The following is a 16,443-nucleotide window of genomic DNA, read 5'->3' as shown; positions in this document are numbered from 1 at the left end:
AATGGGCGTTTGAGGGTGGGGTGAGTCAGCCGGAAAAAAAGATCGGATCTTTTTTTAACACACTGTAACCTGTGGTTAGAGTTCGCTGGTGAGTCTGATTTGCTTTCCTTTACAGTTTGAATTTGTCATTCACTTTTAAACGTGCAAAAATGATGTGTGTACACCGAAATTGGAACGCGTTTCCGTGTGTAAGTGTGTATCGCTGGTCCATACGATGATGTTACACCAGGTCAGAGCATATGTTGGCAATCACTATTCTGACAAAGTGTTGGCAGAACTATATTAGCCTACGGTTGCTCACTTTTCGGCTGTTAGCAGAGCTAGAAATACCGCTGTCAGAAGAATTGGCGTGCAGCTTTATTTGTGCTTACATTGAAATGTACAAGCTCGCTGTCCACTCACTGATGTTCACTAAATTATCAGACACTAAGCTGAGTTAGCATTATTCATTGGGTTTTGCTGAAGCTAGCTACTTCGCTCCGGATTTCATTGAAAAAAATCATCAGGAATTATTGGAACTGCAGTGATTTACCTCGTTTTAAGGTAAGCTTATTAATAGCACTGGGACAGTAGACTCTTCATGTCAATCAGAGAGCCCAGTTCTTTAGTCCTGGCCCTTACTGGTAACCTTTTGATGAAGTTTGGTTTGGGCTGTCCTTGAAAAGGTGTGCAGAAAGGCACAATGTGTGTTATTTTTGTATTTTTTTCACATATTTCATTAGTATTTCTTGGTCATGTCTGCAGTATTGAAAGGTATTATCCTATGGGTGGGGCTGCCACTCCTCATCCACCCATTTGATTTTCCAGTGCAAAAGACACGTAAGTGATGCCCACATACTGGTTAATTTATTGTAAAACTAACGGTCCTCCATTCACAAGGCGTGCATTGTCCAGTTTAGCTGCATCTCTTAGAAAGACACTGATTTGCTTAAATTCTGAATGATGTTCTGGTTCTCTTCCCCCCTGAATCACACTGACAATTGTTTCAAATATGAAGTCAATTCTCAGTGTGACTTATTGTACTTTAGAAGCATCTTTAATCACAGCCATCATAATAACATAAATAGAAATCAACACTCTTAAAATGATAAGGTAAACCTGAACATTACAATCTACAGAATTAGAAGTGGAGGTTATTGGAGGGATGCAGTTGTATAATGCATTATTTTTTCTCTAGATGTGTCTAATAAATTGAAAAGATCATGTATGAATGAGAGCAAAAAAGGCCTGCCTTTTATCATACTAAAAGTACTGAGCAGAACTTTCAGTGCTCTACGGCAAAATTGTAACATCTTTGTAAATCAACATCATTGCTTATTTTAATAAAAGTACTTCACATAGGTTGAATGCAATTTCCTGTTAAGTCACCTTTTTGAGACCTGAGTAAATATGTTCCATGCAGACCTTGATCATAAATGGCTTTCACATCAATTAAAATCTTTCGGTAACATGTAATGATCTGACTGGCATATGAGATGTGAGACTTCTGGCAAAGAAGCTGTTTATTTTTTGGTAGAGTTACATTTGAATTATCACACTACTTAAATAGGGAGTCCCTGAAATGCGAAAAAGGTGTTTGAACAGACTGAGCCACCTTTAAGTGAGGGCTTTCATGTCTGTACTTTACCATCTAAAAATATTACCTTGTTTCTATTAAAGTAATCAAGAAGAAATACTGTATACCTGGAGCAAACACTAATTTTAAATTTGTCTCAAAATTAAAAAATGTTTATTGAAAATGTATGACCTTTTTCCTTTTGCTTTTGTTACAGTGAAACAGTTGAAATTAAAAATTACATTTATGTTTATATCTAGTGACCAAATACTGCCTTTTCTTTATCAGTTTCAATCCTCTAAACCTGTCAATGTGAGCAAACTTGGTCCCAATGGGCGTTTAATCCTCTTGTTGGGACCATTTGCATATAACAATAATTTCTGAGGACATTTAGAGACCCCTCGGAATGGACAGAAACACAGCAAAACCTGTGTCTCTTTGGTACTGCAAATGTTCATGTATCTTGACCAAGTCAAATTTATAGTACTGGACTTGAAGTTGGCTCTATTTTTTTCCTGTTATTTAGGGCTAGTGAGATTTTTGTTCAGTTGTTGACATCGGGTGTCGCTATTATTTTCTGGAATGAAAGGACTTTAATTCATGGGTTTTCTGCAAGGCAAATGTGGTACTGCTTGTTTTGGGCTGGCAGTGGAGACAATTCCTGTTTTCCTAATTCATGGATGAATGGGCTTGCTGTTTCTAACTCTGTCGGACATTGTGCTAATGCGCCAGTGTTCTTGGAAATTCTCAAAAATCTATCCTTCATGAAAAATACACAGATCAATTTGACCACCCTTTTAATTTTTATGTTTTTTTTTCCATTTTTACAAGCACCAACATTTGACACAGTTTAAATGTAGGTTTCAGTACAAGTAGGTTCAGTGTTTATAATTTAAATCAAAATCATGTTGTCACCTACATCTGTTAGCTCATCTGAGTTATCAAAGTTTTATTGGTCAACCTATAATGTTATGTTCTGTCACCAGAGTGTGCATGCAAACATATGACATTTTAACATGTTTTTTTTCAAACCAGTGTTCAGATTTATACAATTCCATTTTTCAGCAAAAAAGGAGAAAATCTTATTAGATGAACTGATTTTGTGTTTTGAATTTGGTATCATGAAAATTTTGTGAATGAATTTTGCTTCTAGGGAAGTGACTTGAACTTGAGAAGTGACTTGAATTGATTTGGGAAGTGACTTTCCTTGATGAGATTTTTTTCTTGTCAGAATTTATGTAAATATATGATGACACAAAGTACAATAATTCATAGCAGTGATTTAGTTAATTCTATTGAGTTAACCAATGCACATAACTTGGATATGTTGTAACATCAGGACAGAAGCTGCACTGGAAGGTTTTTTATCCATATCTTTTTGATATTGAATCAACAAATCGTGAGAGAGAAAGAAAGAACAAATGCACAGATGATTATTTAATCCAACGATTCCAACTCATAGAGTTGAAAACAAACTTCTAATATAGGTCAGGATGATTGGATCAAACAAGCTAAAGCTAGCTTTACAGGTCTGTTTGAAAGACTTTCTATAGCTATCAACTTAAATTTCGCCTCAGCCATGGCCTCATGGTGGCAGCAAAGGAACTGTTTCCAAACAACTAACAGAACCATGAATCTGTAAAATAATACAGAAGCCTCATACAACAGAAGTTATATTGACCAGCATAGCTCATGTGATCATAGACACGCGCCACCTTTGTCCCCAGGTTGTAACTGTAAAGATGTTAGGGTATCAGCAGCAGTAACTCTGATGCAATCAATGTCAAATGGCTTGTTTTAATTACTGAATTAAAAGGTTTTATCTGTCTTGAATTAGCTGACTATGTAAATCATTTTTTATAATACCTGAGATCTTTGAGTTACCATGCTGTATGTCCTCACCCCTGATTATCAACCATGTTCATCTAAACTTAGAACTTAGCTAGGGTTGTGACTATAGTTTTGTGGGACCAGAGAAGCCGGAGAAAACCCATGCAGATACAGGGAGAACTCCACATAGAAAGACCCCTTCCCCCCTACCCCCGTTGGAATTGAATCAGGGATCTTCTGGTGCTAACCAGTGTGCCATCACGTCGCCTCGCTTAGTATCAGTATTTATCAATATTTGTAGCAACAAAAAAAAAAAAAGACACTCAGCAATCACAGAACCTTGCCATCTAGGTATGAAACCCTCTGATGTATATCTAATTAATGAATTTGTATTGTTATTTCAATGGTAAAGAAATGCTTTTTGGAAGTATCTGCAGATTTTTGTTCCCTCTGCTCATAGAGGACACTGTAAGTTAGTAGTTCTTCTTTTCCCTCTGGCTGCTTCCTTCAGGTGTCCCCCAAAGCAAATCAACCGCCCTCATCTAGCCCTACTCTATCTTCTTCTCTCATACCCGCAACCCTCATGTCCTCCTTCACCATATCCAGAAATCCTCTTTTTGATCTTCCTCTAGGCCTCCTGCCTTGTAGCTCAGCATCCTTCCACCAATATATTCCATTTCCCTCCTCAGTACATGTTCAAACTATCTGAGTCTGGGCTCTCTGACCTTATCGCCAAGAGGTCTAATATGTGTTGTCCCTTATGGCGGACTCATACCTGATCCTTTCCATCCTTACCACTCCAAAAGAGAACGTCAACATCTTCATCTTTGCTACCTCCAACTCTGCTTTCTGTCTTTTCCTCAATGCCCCTGTCCTTAAACTATACAGCATAGCTGGTCACACCATTGTCTTGTATACCTTTCCTTTCATTCAGGCTGATACTCGTTTATCACACATTAACCCTGAAACTTTTCTCCTGCTGCTCCTGCTTTAATGCGTTTGTTCACTTCTTTCCCACACTCTCATTGCTCTGGTCACACAGTGAGTTATTGCATTAAATCAAATAGATCAGTCTCAATCCAGTTGTTTGAGTCAGCATCAGTCTGTATGTCATAGGGCACAAAAACGTTTTACTTTGTTTTCCATCCTCAGTCCCTTGTCAATTTGGTAGCCACCTGAAGCAATGTACTAACATGACATATTTATGGTCACACATAAAGTAACTCAATTTAGGAAATATCACCTACTCTACTCTTTATAGTCTATTATACTTCAATGGTTTCAGCTTATTCTATCAGAATTGTTTTCTCTGGTTTCATTACACACAAAAAGGTTCTGCAGTTTTAAAGGTAGCAGTGAATTTTAATTTTAACCATTTTATTTAGAAAGATCATGTCATGAATGGTGCTGACAAACATCCGTACTTCCAAATCCTAGCTAAATCATCATCAACTTCTGACTGCTGTGTCTGTTAAATATTCTATTTTTTTCTAATATTGAAGTATGGCCTATGTATTTTTCAAAAAATTTGTTTCACATCCTACTTGGTGTAAATAAAACCACCTAAATTGAGGTTGTGTAAAAAACAACAAACCAAATATCTTTACTTTAGTGTAAAATAATCTCATTACCCCTTTTACACTATTTATTTTTTACACAAAAAGACAGCTTTATAAGTTAACACATCAAAGATTATACTCAGTATGTATAGCATGATTTAATATTATGTAGTGTAATGTTTAAAGTTATTTGTTCCTGCTTAGTGTTGAAACCTAACCAGTTTATCGAGTAAATTAATGCATCTAGGTAAAATAACCCTTATTGAACTCCACAGGGGAAATTCCTTTGTGACAGCAGCGTAACAGTTCTAATGTACACAAATAAAAAAGTAAAATGAATATTGATAGAGTCAGAAGACATCCACGAGTAAATAGACAGCAGCAGCAACAGCAACAAAATCAGGAATAATAATGGACAACATAAAGGAACAGTAAGGGTGAAAATACACAACCAAAACTAAAGGACAATAGAAATAGAGTGACAATAGCAATGACAGGAATAGGATAAATTGACAAAAATAGAAAAAAAAGGTACAAGCAGACATATGTATTGTGATATGCACTTCATCAAAACAGGGACCTTTTTTACATTGTATGTCAAAAGTTCCTTTCAAACAACCAATACAAGTTCATAAAAATCCCAAACAAGTTCAGATTAACACCAACTGCCACCAAACATATCAAAGCACTCAGTAATGAATGGAGTGTGTCATGTGTGACATACAGCTTTACTGGACTAAGAGCATCTCTCACAATCAGACAAAATTTTCATTTCATTTGCATGTCACAGAGGAACCCTTGAGTAATGGCTGACAGAGTTCATTGGTTAATGTGGTCAGTTATCAAAACAATGCTCCACTGGCAATTCAGGGTCATTTATACCTGACCTAATTAGATTTTCTTTGACAATTGGCTGTTGGGAGTTGTCCTGCCAGCAACTATTTGATCATCATTCAATGATTTGAGGAGGAAAATGGTTCCCCCCGCATTATCCTCTTAATCAAATATCCCGATTGATTGGACATTGTGATGGGAAGTTTGATGAAGCCCCCCTCCCTGTCGCAAAGTTGATCTACAGCTCAAAAGCAATATCAAGCGGTAGCTATTAATCTGACTGGTAATGGTGTCGTAGCACAAAATTCATCAATGCATTTTGGTGGACTGAATACCTCACCAAAGGGACCAGACAGCCAGCCCCATCAGTCACGTGGTTGCAGGATGTACATCGTCATTAGCGCGGAGATTTGTGAGGAATAAGCACACAGACGGAAGGAGCCTGGAGGTGCGGCAATTTCTTAGCATTTGCATCGTTCCTGGTTTTCTTTTTTCCTCGGTCAGAGAGAGAACAGAGAATCTGTTCAACATCTTAGAGACCCAAATGCCCGGTCCCACCCAAGCCCTTTCCCCAAATGGAGAGAACAACAACGACATCGTCCAGGACAACGGAACCAATATCATTCCCTACAGGAAAAATACAGTGCGGGGAGAGCGCGCCTACAGGTAAATCCGTGTAATGCCGTATTTGATTCGATCATGCTGAATTTGACAAAAAAGGCGGATTTTACTGCAGGCATAAAATGGCATGCCGACCTTGTCCTCCTTCTCGTCGTCTGGCAGCATTGCTTCTCACCCATTCGCTATTTCACCCTGTTGTGTCTCCCTGTCATGTTAGCGTTCTGTGTGTCCAGGGCAATGGTATTAAATCGCCCGAGGCGATATCCCACGTTAGCGTAAAACGTCTTGCTTTTGCAACGTGCTATAAAAATGGTGACAGTAAATGTCAGTACATTATCATCAGACGTGCCGGTGCGTTTTTTTTTTTTATCACAGACCACATTCGGATTGAAACGATCCCGCTTGTCTAATGATACAAATAATGTTACAGCCGCCCTTGCTAGAATATTCCCATCGTGACATGACACCACACACGTCCCTTAAATTCACATGCAGTGTTTCCACGAGCGTGGTTTGTTGCAATGTTATACCACGTAGTACCCTCAACGCCCGCTTCATAGGGCTAGTTTTCCCCCCGTTTTAAAGGGGACATCAGCCCAGCCCTGTTATCGGCCCACCGGCTATCCCTGGCCGGCTAACAAAAGCATGCTAGCAGCTCCTACATCCGCTTTGTTGACATGAGAGCGGCTGGCCCAGTTTCCTTCCTCCTTACTGATATAATCAGTCATCCGATGCTCCACTCCTGCTGTTCGTTGATAGTCCAACTTAAATGGTGACGATTTATTATGATCCTATAGACTCTGGTGTACCATGAGAATGATGATTATGCACGTTTTGATTTCACATTAGAGGGGTGTGTTCATTCAGCGGTTGCCTCTAGTTTAAATTGAAATTAGGGCGTCCAAGTCCTGTATTTTGGGGTAGCCGATGAAGACCGCAGAGTCCCCTTTTATAGTGTCTTTGCAGAGATCTTCAATTAACTGGTGCTGTTTAAAGAAGCAAATATGAATTGTGAGCTGCTATAATAAACTGCTTGATACTTTGCAATGTTGTATTGTTTAGTAAACTAACTATTGCACTATTTATATCTTGGCCTGAAAGGGGGACATGTTGACGAGGTGTCCACTTGAGGAAATGTTGAGATGTACAATTCCTGTCATTCTTGAGTTGAATTGTAAACATTTGTCAAAATTGAGACTTAGTTGAGCAAGAAATAATCTGTGCAGTTGCACAGATACATATTGTGTGCGGGAACATCTGAAAATATGTTGCTGCACAAAGAACTTCAATCTATTCTGTCACTAAGACATAATCACAACGGATTGAACAAAACTGATCACCATATTGTGATTTTTTTATTTTTCTTTTAAACACAACTTTCCTAAAAGCCACAATTGCAACAGGCTGTTTAGCAGTCCTGTCAATGCTTTTCTAAATGTGTCGCTGCTATAATGAAACAATCTCAGTCCCAAATGCAACTGACACATTTTTCATATATTGCTTTAAATGGAGACTTCTCCACACTTTCTTATTTTTAACTCTGAAGGAGATTACACGTTTTAAATTAGTGCTATGTAGTAGAAGTTTTTACAAGCGGAGCAATGCAGAAAAGAAATATGGGTTGAGGAGCAGGTCTTTTTACTGTAGTGCTGCACTGAAGTTTTTTTTTATTTTATTTTTTTAGAAAAACTTTACACAAGATATTAAGTATTCTTTACTTCTCAGTATTTTTCAACAGGTATCAACAGCACCTCTGCATATGAATATCTGAAGTACAAGATCATGAATGCACACTCACGAAGTGATTTTTATTTGAAGTATTGTGATTAAAAAAGGACCACATTGCATTTCATATAAAAGGATATTTTAATGCATTGTGATTTTTTTTTTCAACTCCTTGCAAAAAAATGCTAATTTCCTGGCCAGAGGGCTACATAGCTACACATGAAATGAAGAAGAAACTACCCCAGCTGAACAAAAATGGAGTTCTTTGTGGATCCAGGTGGATAATGTGGTTGATGTTGCAACTTTAATAGACTCTTAATATAAGTGCTCTACAATAGTGAAAGTAATGACATATGTGTAAACCACTTTGATTAGTAATATCATCCCATAACCTATTAGATTTATATTTTTTATGTGTAATAAGCTGTCTTTCCTTTCATTTTTGAAATGTGCATGTTTGTTGATGTCTCTGATCACAGTTGTTTCAAAGTTTTGATGAAGCATTGCTTTTGAGACATCAAAAGATAACATGGACACTAGATTTATTGCATATTGTAAGACTGCTCCTACTTAGTTGTTGTTGTTTTTTTAACATTTATAGAGTATTTAGAGATATGTTGTATTTATGATTTCTTATTCTTTGTTATTTAATTTTCTATGCATAATACATAATTAAAGACACATTGATAAGTTACTCCATTTTCCACATTTTTAAGTGTGTTTGTTTAACAGATCTAAAAAAAAAGAGACATTTATGACACTCAACTTTTCATTTTTGTCACACTGCTTTTTGCGATTTCTGTTTCTTTGTTGCAGTTGGGGGATGGCGGTCAACGTATATTCTACCTCAATAACCCAAGAGACTATGAGCAGGCATGACATAACTGCCTGGGTTAATGATATTCTTTGCCTAAACTATACAAAAGTGGAGCAGCTCTCCTCAGGTAAGAATTAAATAGTTGTCACAAATTCACTTGTTCCTTTTTTACTTCTTTTCAATCCATGTGCATTGTATGTTGAGAAACTACAACAAATTAGGGGTTAAGTAATGCAAGCTGACGGCAAGATTAACCTGTGGAAACACCCTCACCTCTCCCTGCCAGTATTGTCTATAAATAAACTTGCAGTATGTCTGTTTTCCCACTGTGACCAAGTAATCCAATTTCAATCACTCTGACAACACTCATGCCTAAATCCTCCTGTTAAGGTCTAGGCTTTCTTCGATCTTTCGATTACGTTGTATATGCTTTTTAATTGGTTGCATGCAATATTTAGCTTTGAATGTCAGGAGTTCACAATCCTCACTGACACAAGTACTTAGTGTCTGTGTTTTCAAGTATATAAAGGTCTAACCAAGTGAAAGTTGATACTAGCTATGCAAATAAGAACATGCAGCAATGGTCATCTTTTTTAAGGAAACCAGGTCAGCCTGGACATGGAAAAGCTCCAGCATCTGGATATTCCTGGAGAGTTGCTTAATCAGACACAAAGCGTTCCTACTTATAGCTATTGTCAGTGTTTGTGTGTGTGTGTGTGCGTGGGGGGGGCACTTTGAACACTTCCAGGATATCAAGAAAGGCTTAATCACCTAACTAGTATTCTATTACATTTTTAGGAGCAGCATATTGCCAGTTCATGGATCTACTCTTCCCAGGCTGCATCAGTCTTAAGAAGGTCAAGTTTCAAGCTAAACTGGAACATGAATACATTCATAATTTCAAACTGTTGCAAGCATCTTTCAAGAGAATGAATGTGGACAAGGTGGGTTTACATTTCCTATTTCCTGTCAGGAATTCATTTTCTTAAGGTTTTCACTGTCATTGTATTCATACCTGAACTTGAAGAATTTATACTGCTCTTAATTCTTGGCACAGATAATTCATGTGGAGAAACTGGTTAAAGGCAGATTTCAGGACAATCTTGATTTCATTCAGTGGTTCAAGAAGTTCTTTGATGCCAATTATGATGGTAAAGAGTATGACCCAGTTAAAGCTAGACAGGGTCAGGATGCCATTCCCCCACCAGACCCTGGTGAGCAGATTTTCAACCTGCCAAAGAAGTCCCAGCATGCAGCCAGTTCTCCAACTGCAGGTAAGCTTTGTCTGTCACTTTACGGAAAGTAGTTGTTTACAAGGATACAACTGACTCATAAGCACTTTTGTGGATTTATAATGCAAGCTATTTTTCTATCTGCTGTAGGAGGTTCAAGGTCAAGCTCTACTACCCCAAAGTCCTCAACACCAACATCCCGACCATCGTCAGCCAAAAAGATCCCTGCCACACCAACTCCTGCCAAAGGAGAGAAGGAACTGGAAGCACAGGTTACACACCTTACTGAGCAGGCAAGTCTTACATCAAAAAGGTAGCGTTCAGTAGTCTCACAAAGACCGTTTTAGGATCACCCTGAAAACTCTCTGCCATCTGCTTTCTCCATTTTACTTGCATTCCTGGTCCTTGCTCTCTGTTTATTTGTGAATTTTGCAACAAAGAATGATGAGAGATTATGTGCTGTTGGAGTTATCAAGGAGTGCAAGCCATTATGTGAAACATCTCTACATCCTGTCAGCAGATATATAAAACACACCAGGAAATAGATATTAAATTAATTTTAAATTAATTTTCCATGTTGCAAAGATAGCTTATTATTCCTGCCAACCTGTTTAGCAAGGGTACTACTGTTGGCATGGATAACCCAAAAGAAGGGAAAAGAAAGCAGTGTATTTTTTGCTATATGTTCTGAATGCAATACTAACAATCCCGGGTCTTGGGCCTGCTGGCTCTTCGCATTATTCATTGTGTTATATAATATACAGTTTCCTTTTTTTGCTGGTTTAGGACCCATATTTTGAATCACTGCATGCTGCTTTTTTGTTGTGATGTCATCAATAGCGAGTTACCTTAAATGGGCCTGCATGCGCCTAACCAAGTCAAGAGTAGAGAATAAATAAATAGTGTCAGGATAAGCACCACAGTCCGTGCTGGTAGACCTGTTCATTGGCCCTGAAGAGTGAGCTTAAGAGCATTTGTAATTCCCCCAGAGGGTGCACTCCACTTGTTGAGGCAAGTGTAAAACCAGTAAGCCTCTAAAGAAATATTGTCAGCAATATAGGTGGTCTAACCATATTTGTAAATAGCAAGATAGCCAAGATTTGGCTGGACAGTAAGGAATGTGTTGTAACTGCGGCGTAGCCTGTGAAACGATTTAAGTTTTGGAAAACGTATTTTTAGTCTTAGTGTTTAGCATAACTACAGAACTGAACATCTACTCAGGAAGCTGTATATTACAGCTATAGAGAGTATCTTTAATTATGGATAAGAGGCTCTATAGAGACCACAAAGGATCTGGTTGTTGTCCCATCAATATCATTGCAGAGCAGTTGATTGCAGTCTAGTGGAACGTTGATAGCATCAGAATGGCCATGGTGGCTTATGAATCTATTGCAATCCTGTGTCCACACTTTTATGCGTGCAGGAACATTTGCAGTGCATCAGGAATTGCTCTATTTGTGGTTTAACAATGGAAAAATTTAAATTTCATTTGGATCCTTCACTTTGGTGCCCTTTAAACAAAAAGGCAGAAGACGAGGACAGTTGGAAATCAACATTTGAAATATTTAAATCATAGGGTAAGGCTATATTCTGAAGACAGTTAAATTAAAAGTTCTGTCGGCAATTGTCAAAGGACAGGCATTTGAATTCTGCCAGTAACAAAGTAGGAATTATAAGAAGTAATAGGAAAAGAGACTCAGAACAAGCAATAATAAGCAGACTGAGAAATGGGCACAGTGATCTCATTAGTTTACTCTTCATTACAGAGACATCTGATGGGTCTTTGTAATAATTTCTGAGTCAATAAAATGTAGTCTTTAGATATGCAGGAAAGCAGAAGTATATAAGGTCCTGTCGACACTGCGGAGGAACTGAAATGTATTGCTGTTAAAGCTTGAAAGCAATATGTTATTTGGGGATAATAGATCTTAGAAGGTTCGACTTCAGTTAGACATCAGTGAGCACTGAGGGAAAACAGAATCTGCAAGTGGGAGTGGTGCCACCCCATGGTTGCCATCTGACATAAAAACTCAACAATTAAGACTGGACACATACTTTATATTTAACCTAATATCTGCCTTTGAATAAGTTATTTAGAAGATCTAAGATATTAGTATTCAGCTATTTTCTGTTTTAGCAACTTTTAATGAAATGTAAACTGTAAAATATAAAAAATGTAAATATCATGTTTTCCTAAAAGGAGACTTTCGTTGCATTATTTTAGTTCATTAGATGATGTACATTAATGGCATCAGAAAAAAGCTTTATCTGCTCAATTTTAAATTCACTGATAATTAGTTTGAAGGGTTTTGTTGTGTTTTGTGTCTAGAACGGCGGAGGTTAGCTATTCTAATTATTCCTGCTTATCTATTGTAATAAATAGTCTAGAAATTGTACTCTATTGCAGTTTGATGTAAGTAGCATTCTAAATTCCACAGGAAAGTTTCAGTGGTACACTGACGTGTGATAAGCAGAATGGTGCCTGCCTCAAAGCTGTGTACATCTTTTTAAACAATAGCTAATCTTGAAGGAGGACACTGAAGCTGATTACACAGCTTGCAGCTGCATCATATGTATCATGTTGTCTGTTTTTATTATGATGTTGTGCTAACAGTTCAGAGTAGCCATAGAAATTTAAGTGACATGTATAGGCTAGAGGCACATCTTCTAACTTGGATTCCACTTGAATTTCTTTCCCATTCAATGTGCAAATGTTAGCAAAATTAGACTGCTGCTCGTGGTCATATTGACATCATAACTTTGATTCAGACTTGTCGAAAATAAGTCTAACATACATCATATTTGAACATTCAGCATAGAAGGGAATGGGCAAGACACAGAATTGGACCAGCTATGGTAGGGGATTTTATATGCATTGCATACACAGCAATTCTGTTTTGACTTGAGATTTCACAAAATCGCAATTAACCAAATAATTCACCTATTACGAGAATACGTCTGTAAATTTCTTGTGAAAGAATATCCAGCCAAAATAGGTCATCCTGTGTTAAACATTAGTATATATAAATAAGATATCAACACTTCTAATGTCTGTTTTTAAATGAAAAGCCCTCAAATATTTCCAACTCCCTTTTTTGATTGTTGAATATATTTTGATTGTGTTGTAAAATGTGGAGGAGTTTTCTTTTAATAATACAAGTATTAAAAAGGCAAAGTTTTTATAGTATTAAAACTCAGATTTTTTTTTTAGCAGTACAATGTAATAGCACAGATGAAAAGCTATCTTTAAAACCTTATGCCATCTAAGCCCAAACAGCCCCATAATGAAACACGGATGCACTGCTTATACAGGATGCATTGGTAGTGCATAAAAATAGAAAATTAAAAACAAGATTTATTTCGAACAAATTTTACCACTTTCAAGTGGAAGTCAAAGTGGCAACTTGTGTCAACATGTGTCTGTTTCTTTGCCTTAGGCTCACTGTTTCATTTAAAATCATGTCACAATTTACCTTGCTCTGCTACTTATCAAATTAGCCTTGCCATTCACTGCTACTGAATACCTTGAAGGATTTACCCTACCCTGTCATTACCAGTGTACAGAGAGGTGTGGAGCTTTTTTTCAACTGGCAAATATTTCACACGGACAGGTGTCACAAGAAGTGTTTTTCATATAGAGCTAGACTAACAGCAACATGAAACCCACACAGCAAGATGTTGTTGCCCACTTTGACTACAACACAGATTTCTACTGCAGCTGAGACAGATATGACAGTCATAATGTTAGCCAGTTAGAGCGATTGTTGGTATTTTGAAGGTCTGTCATTGCAGATTAAGAAATAGTTATCTGAGATTTTTTTTTTTATTTGAATGAGTCTCATGTTTGTGTTCTTACAATTGGAACAGATTTTTTTTTTTTTTATGGGATCTTTTTCTGATGATAGTGCATTCAAATAATCCCAGAACTTGGTGTTTTGCTGAGGTAATTTGAAATATTGTTTTTATTAAAAACACTGGCAATGGCTGGTAACTTAATTTAACCAAATGTGAATTGATATGCCAGATTTCATTTTTGTATCAGCAGAATCTACTGCTTCTCAGCAAAACTATATAATGTTCCTTTAACAAAAATAATTTTCCCTCCACAATAAACAGATCTACCACAAATTATATAGGGATCTTCTTGGGCTGATAACATAACTCCTCACAGAGTTCGGGTGAAAATCAGCCAAGAAATTTTACATAATTTTGCTGACGAGAGACAGACAGGCGCGGGTGAAAAAACTGTATAACCTCACTGGAATAACTTCTGTGTGATGCAAGATTGCAACAGCCATACAGTATATGAAGCAATAACTGCAGTAGCAGCAATAAATACATGTTATTTTCATTTGATATTATTCACTAATCGTCTAGAATATAGATTAATTAGCTGTTCTGTTTGATGTGTTAGCAGTACACCTGCCCTACAGTGATGCCCACAGTAATTTGTAATTATTGTATTTTGCAGGTGAACACTCTAAAGTTAGCACTGGAGGGCGTTGAGAAGGAGCGGGACTACTACTTCAGCAAACTGCGAGACGTGGAGCTTTTTTGCCAGGACCAGACTATTGAGAATGCCTCTTTTGTTAATCAGTTAAAGGAGGTCCTTTATGCTTCAGATGATCAGGTCAGTCAGACTATCAATAGTTCTGTACTGTGTTTTGGCGATTGATTTGTTTTCAAGTGAAAATGTAAGTCCTAATTTGCTATGTGGTGGACTCACAGGGAGGCAATTGTATCGTTGGTAATAAGGATTCATTTTGAAGTGTTTGCCTCAAAGCATTCTGTTCCTAGTACATATAGTGCTCAGCTTTCTATCCGATTTTTTAGGAAAGAGTTGAAGAACTTGCTGAGGGAGACGGACCAGACTTGGAGCAGGAGCCTCACGAGGAGGTGCCAGATGATCAGCAGGAGGAACAAGATGAATATTGACTGCCATCATCCCTCACCACAGTTTCACCCTTCTATTTAATATGCGAGAACTGTTACAGGATTTTACTTTTTTCCTCATGGTTTATTTTTGTTCCCTCAAAGACTGAGCACATGAAGCAACCTCCTGTATAGAAGCACCATCACGTTTTTTTATTTTTTCATTTTTATCCCTCTGCTCGCTGTTTGATGTTTTTGTGACTCTTTGTGAACCGCTGTGGCAGGTTTGTGGTCACAACCTCCACCAGCATACAAGCTCAGACCATCGCCGAAGTATCCAAGGACGGTGTGCGTGGAAAGTCAATTCGACTCTTACAGTAGAGGGGATGAAATGCTGAAGTTTAGACAGGTATCTTTAATACCTGTGAGGCAAGTGTTAATTTTCCCAATTTCCCAGCCTCTGTCCTTTCCTTAATTTAATTTTCTTTTATTTTGCATATCAACAATGTTAATCACAAGAATGCAATAAGCAAAGCCCTGAAAGGGCTCGTAGTAGCTCTTATTTAACCTCCTTCCACATGTTGCACTGACATTTGACCCTGAATTGGACAATCTGTCCATAGACCCTCACCTTATTTACTATTAAGCCTTAGAAATAGTGCAAAATATTGCATTGCATCCTCATGAAGACAAACATTGTCAATCAGTTGTGAATCAGATATAGTTCAATACCAATCTGAGTGTTTTACAGTTATTCACACAAATTACAAGATTTCGGGTAATCTGCTCAACAATGTGTTTCACTGTGTGAGGCTGGTTTATTGATAGAAGTATGATAATGCCATAAACACAGTAAAAAGAGGATTATTGTGGAATAGTCTTATGATGCAGCATTTGAAGTTTTTAGACCTCAGCTGGAAGTTGTGGTTCTGTTCAGATATCAGCCATTTGTTTTGGATGTTTTTTAAAAACCACAGGTCTTAGAGTCGCTTCACTGAGTAATTTGACATGCTATATTCAAGTAAATACATTATATACTCTTCCTTAATATTGCATCTACTAATATTGAACTGGGCAGTGAACCATAATGCTTTAGTCACATATTATTGTGTAAATGAAAAGGAATGTAACCATGTACTGTCAATAATTAATGAATGGTTAATGTTTTTCATGTCCCACTCATTATGCATTCCCCAAAAAACTTGTTGCATGTTTGCATTTTATTTGTGAATAAATTGACCTGCTTTTTACATATTTAATAAAAAACACATATGTTAAGTGAGCTTTTGTATGTTTAACCTGCAATTTGAAAGTTGAAGTTCGGATGGATTTTGCTGTAATAAAATTATGTTTCAGTCCACAGGAGTGTTGTCATGTCACTCCAAATCACAAGCGATC

General features: G+C 37.3%; 1 protein-coding gene across 2 annotated transcripts; it reads left to right on the top strand.

Annotated features, from left to right (window-relative positions):
- Window positions 1–13: 13 nt before the first annotated feature.
- On the top strand, window positions 14–16,403 carry mapre2 (microtubule-associated protein, RP/EB family, member 2). Of its 2 annotated transcripts, none has more exons than XM_086172962.1 (7): window positions 14–88; window positions 8,941–9,068; window positions 9,740–9,885; window positions 9,999–10,215; window positions 10,324–10,466; window positions 14,645–14,803; window positions 15,007–16,403. In XM_086172962.1, exons 2-7 carry the CDS (start codon window positions 8,948–8,950, stop codon window positions 15,106–15,108), a joined length of 888 nt encoding a protein of 295 aa, XP_086029088.1. In that variant the 5' UTR covers window positions 14–88; window positions 8,941–8,947; the 3' UTR covers window positions 15,109–16,403. The 2 variants fall into 2 exon arrangements, with proteins under 2 accessions (XP_086029088.1, XP_086029087.1); XM_086172961.1 differs by lacking the exon at window positions 14–88 and adding an exon at window positions 6,186–6,444.
- The last annotated feature ends 40 nt before the right edge of the window (window positions 16,404–16,443 follow it).

Source organism: Fistularia commersonii, chromosome 25 (assembly GCF_037954325.1).
Source record: "Fistularia commersonii isolate RoL2024-O1a breed Wild chromosome 25, RoL_Fcom_v1.0, whole genome shotgun sequence".
Taxonomy (NCBI): domain Eukaryota; kingdom Metazoa; phylum Chordata; class Actinopteri; order Syngnathiformes; family Fistulariidae; genus Fistularia; species Fistularia commersonii.
The sequence above is the reverse complement of the archived record's forward strand: the minus strand, read 5'-3'. Positions and strand labels throughout refer to the sequence as shown.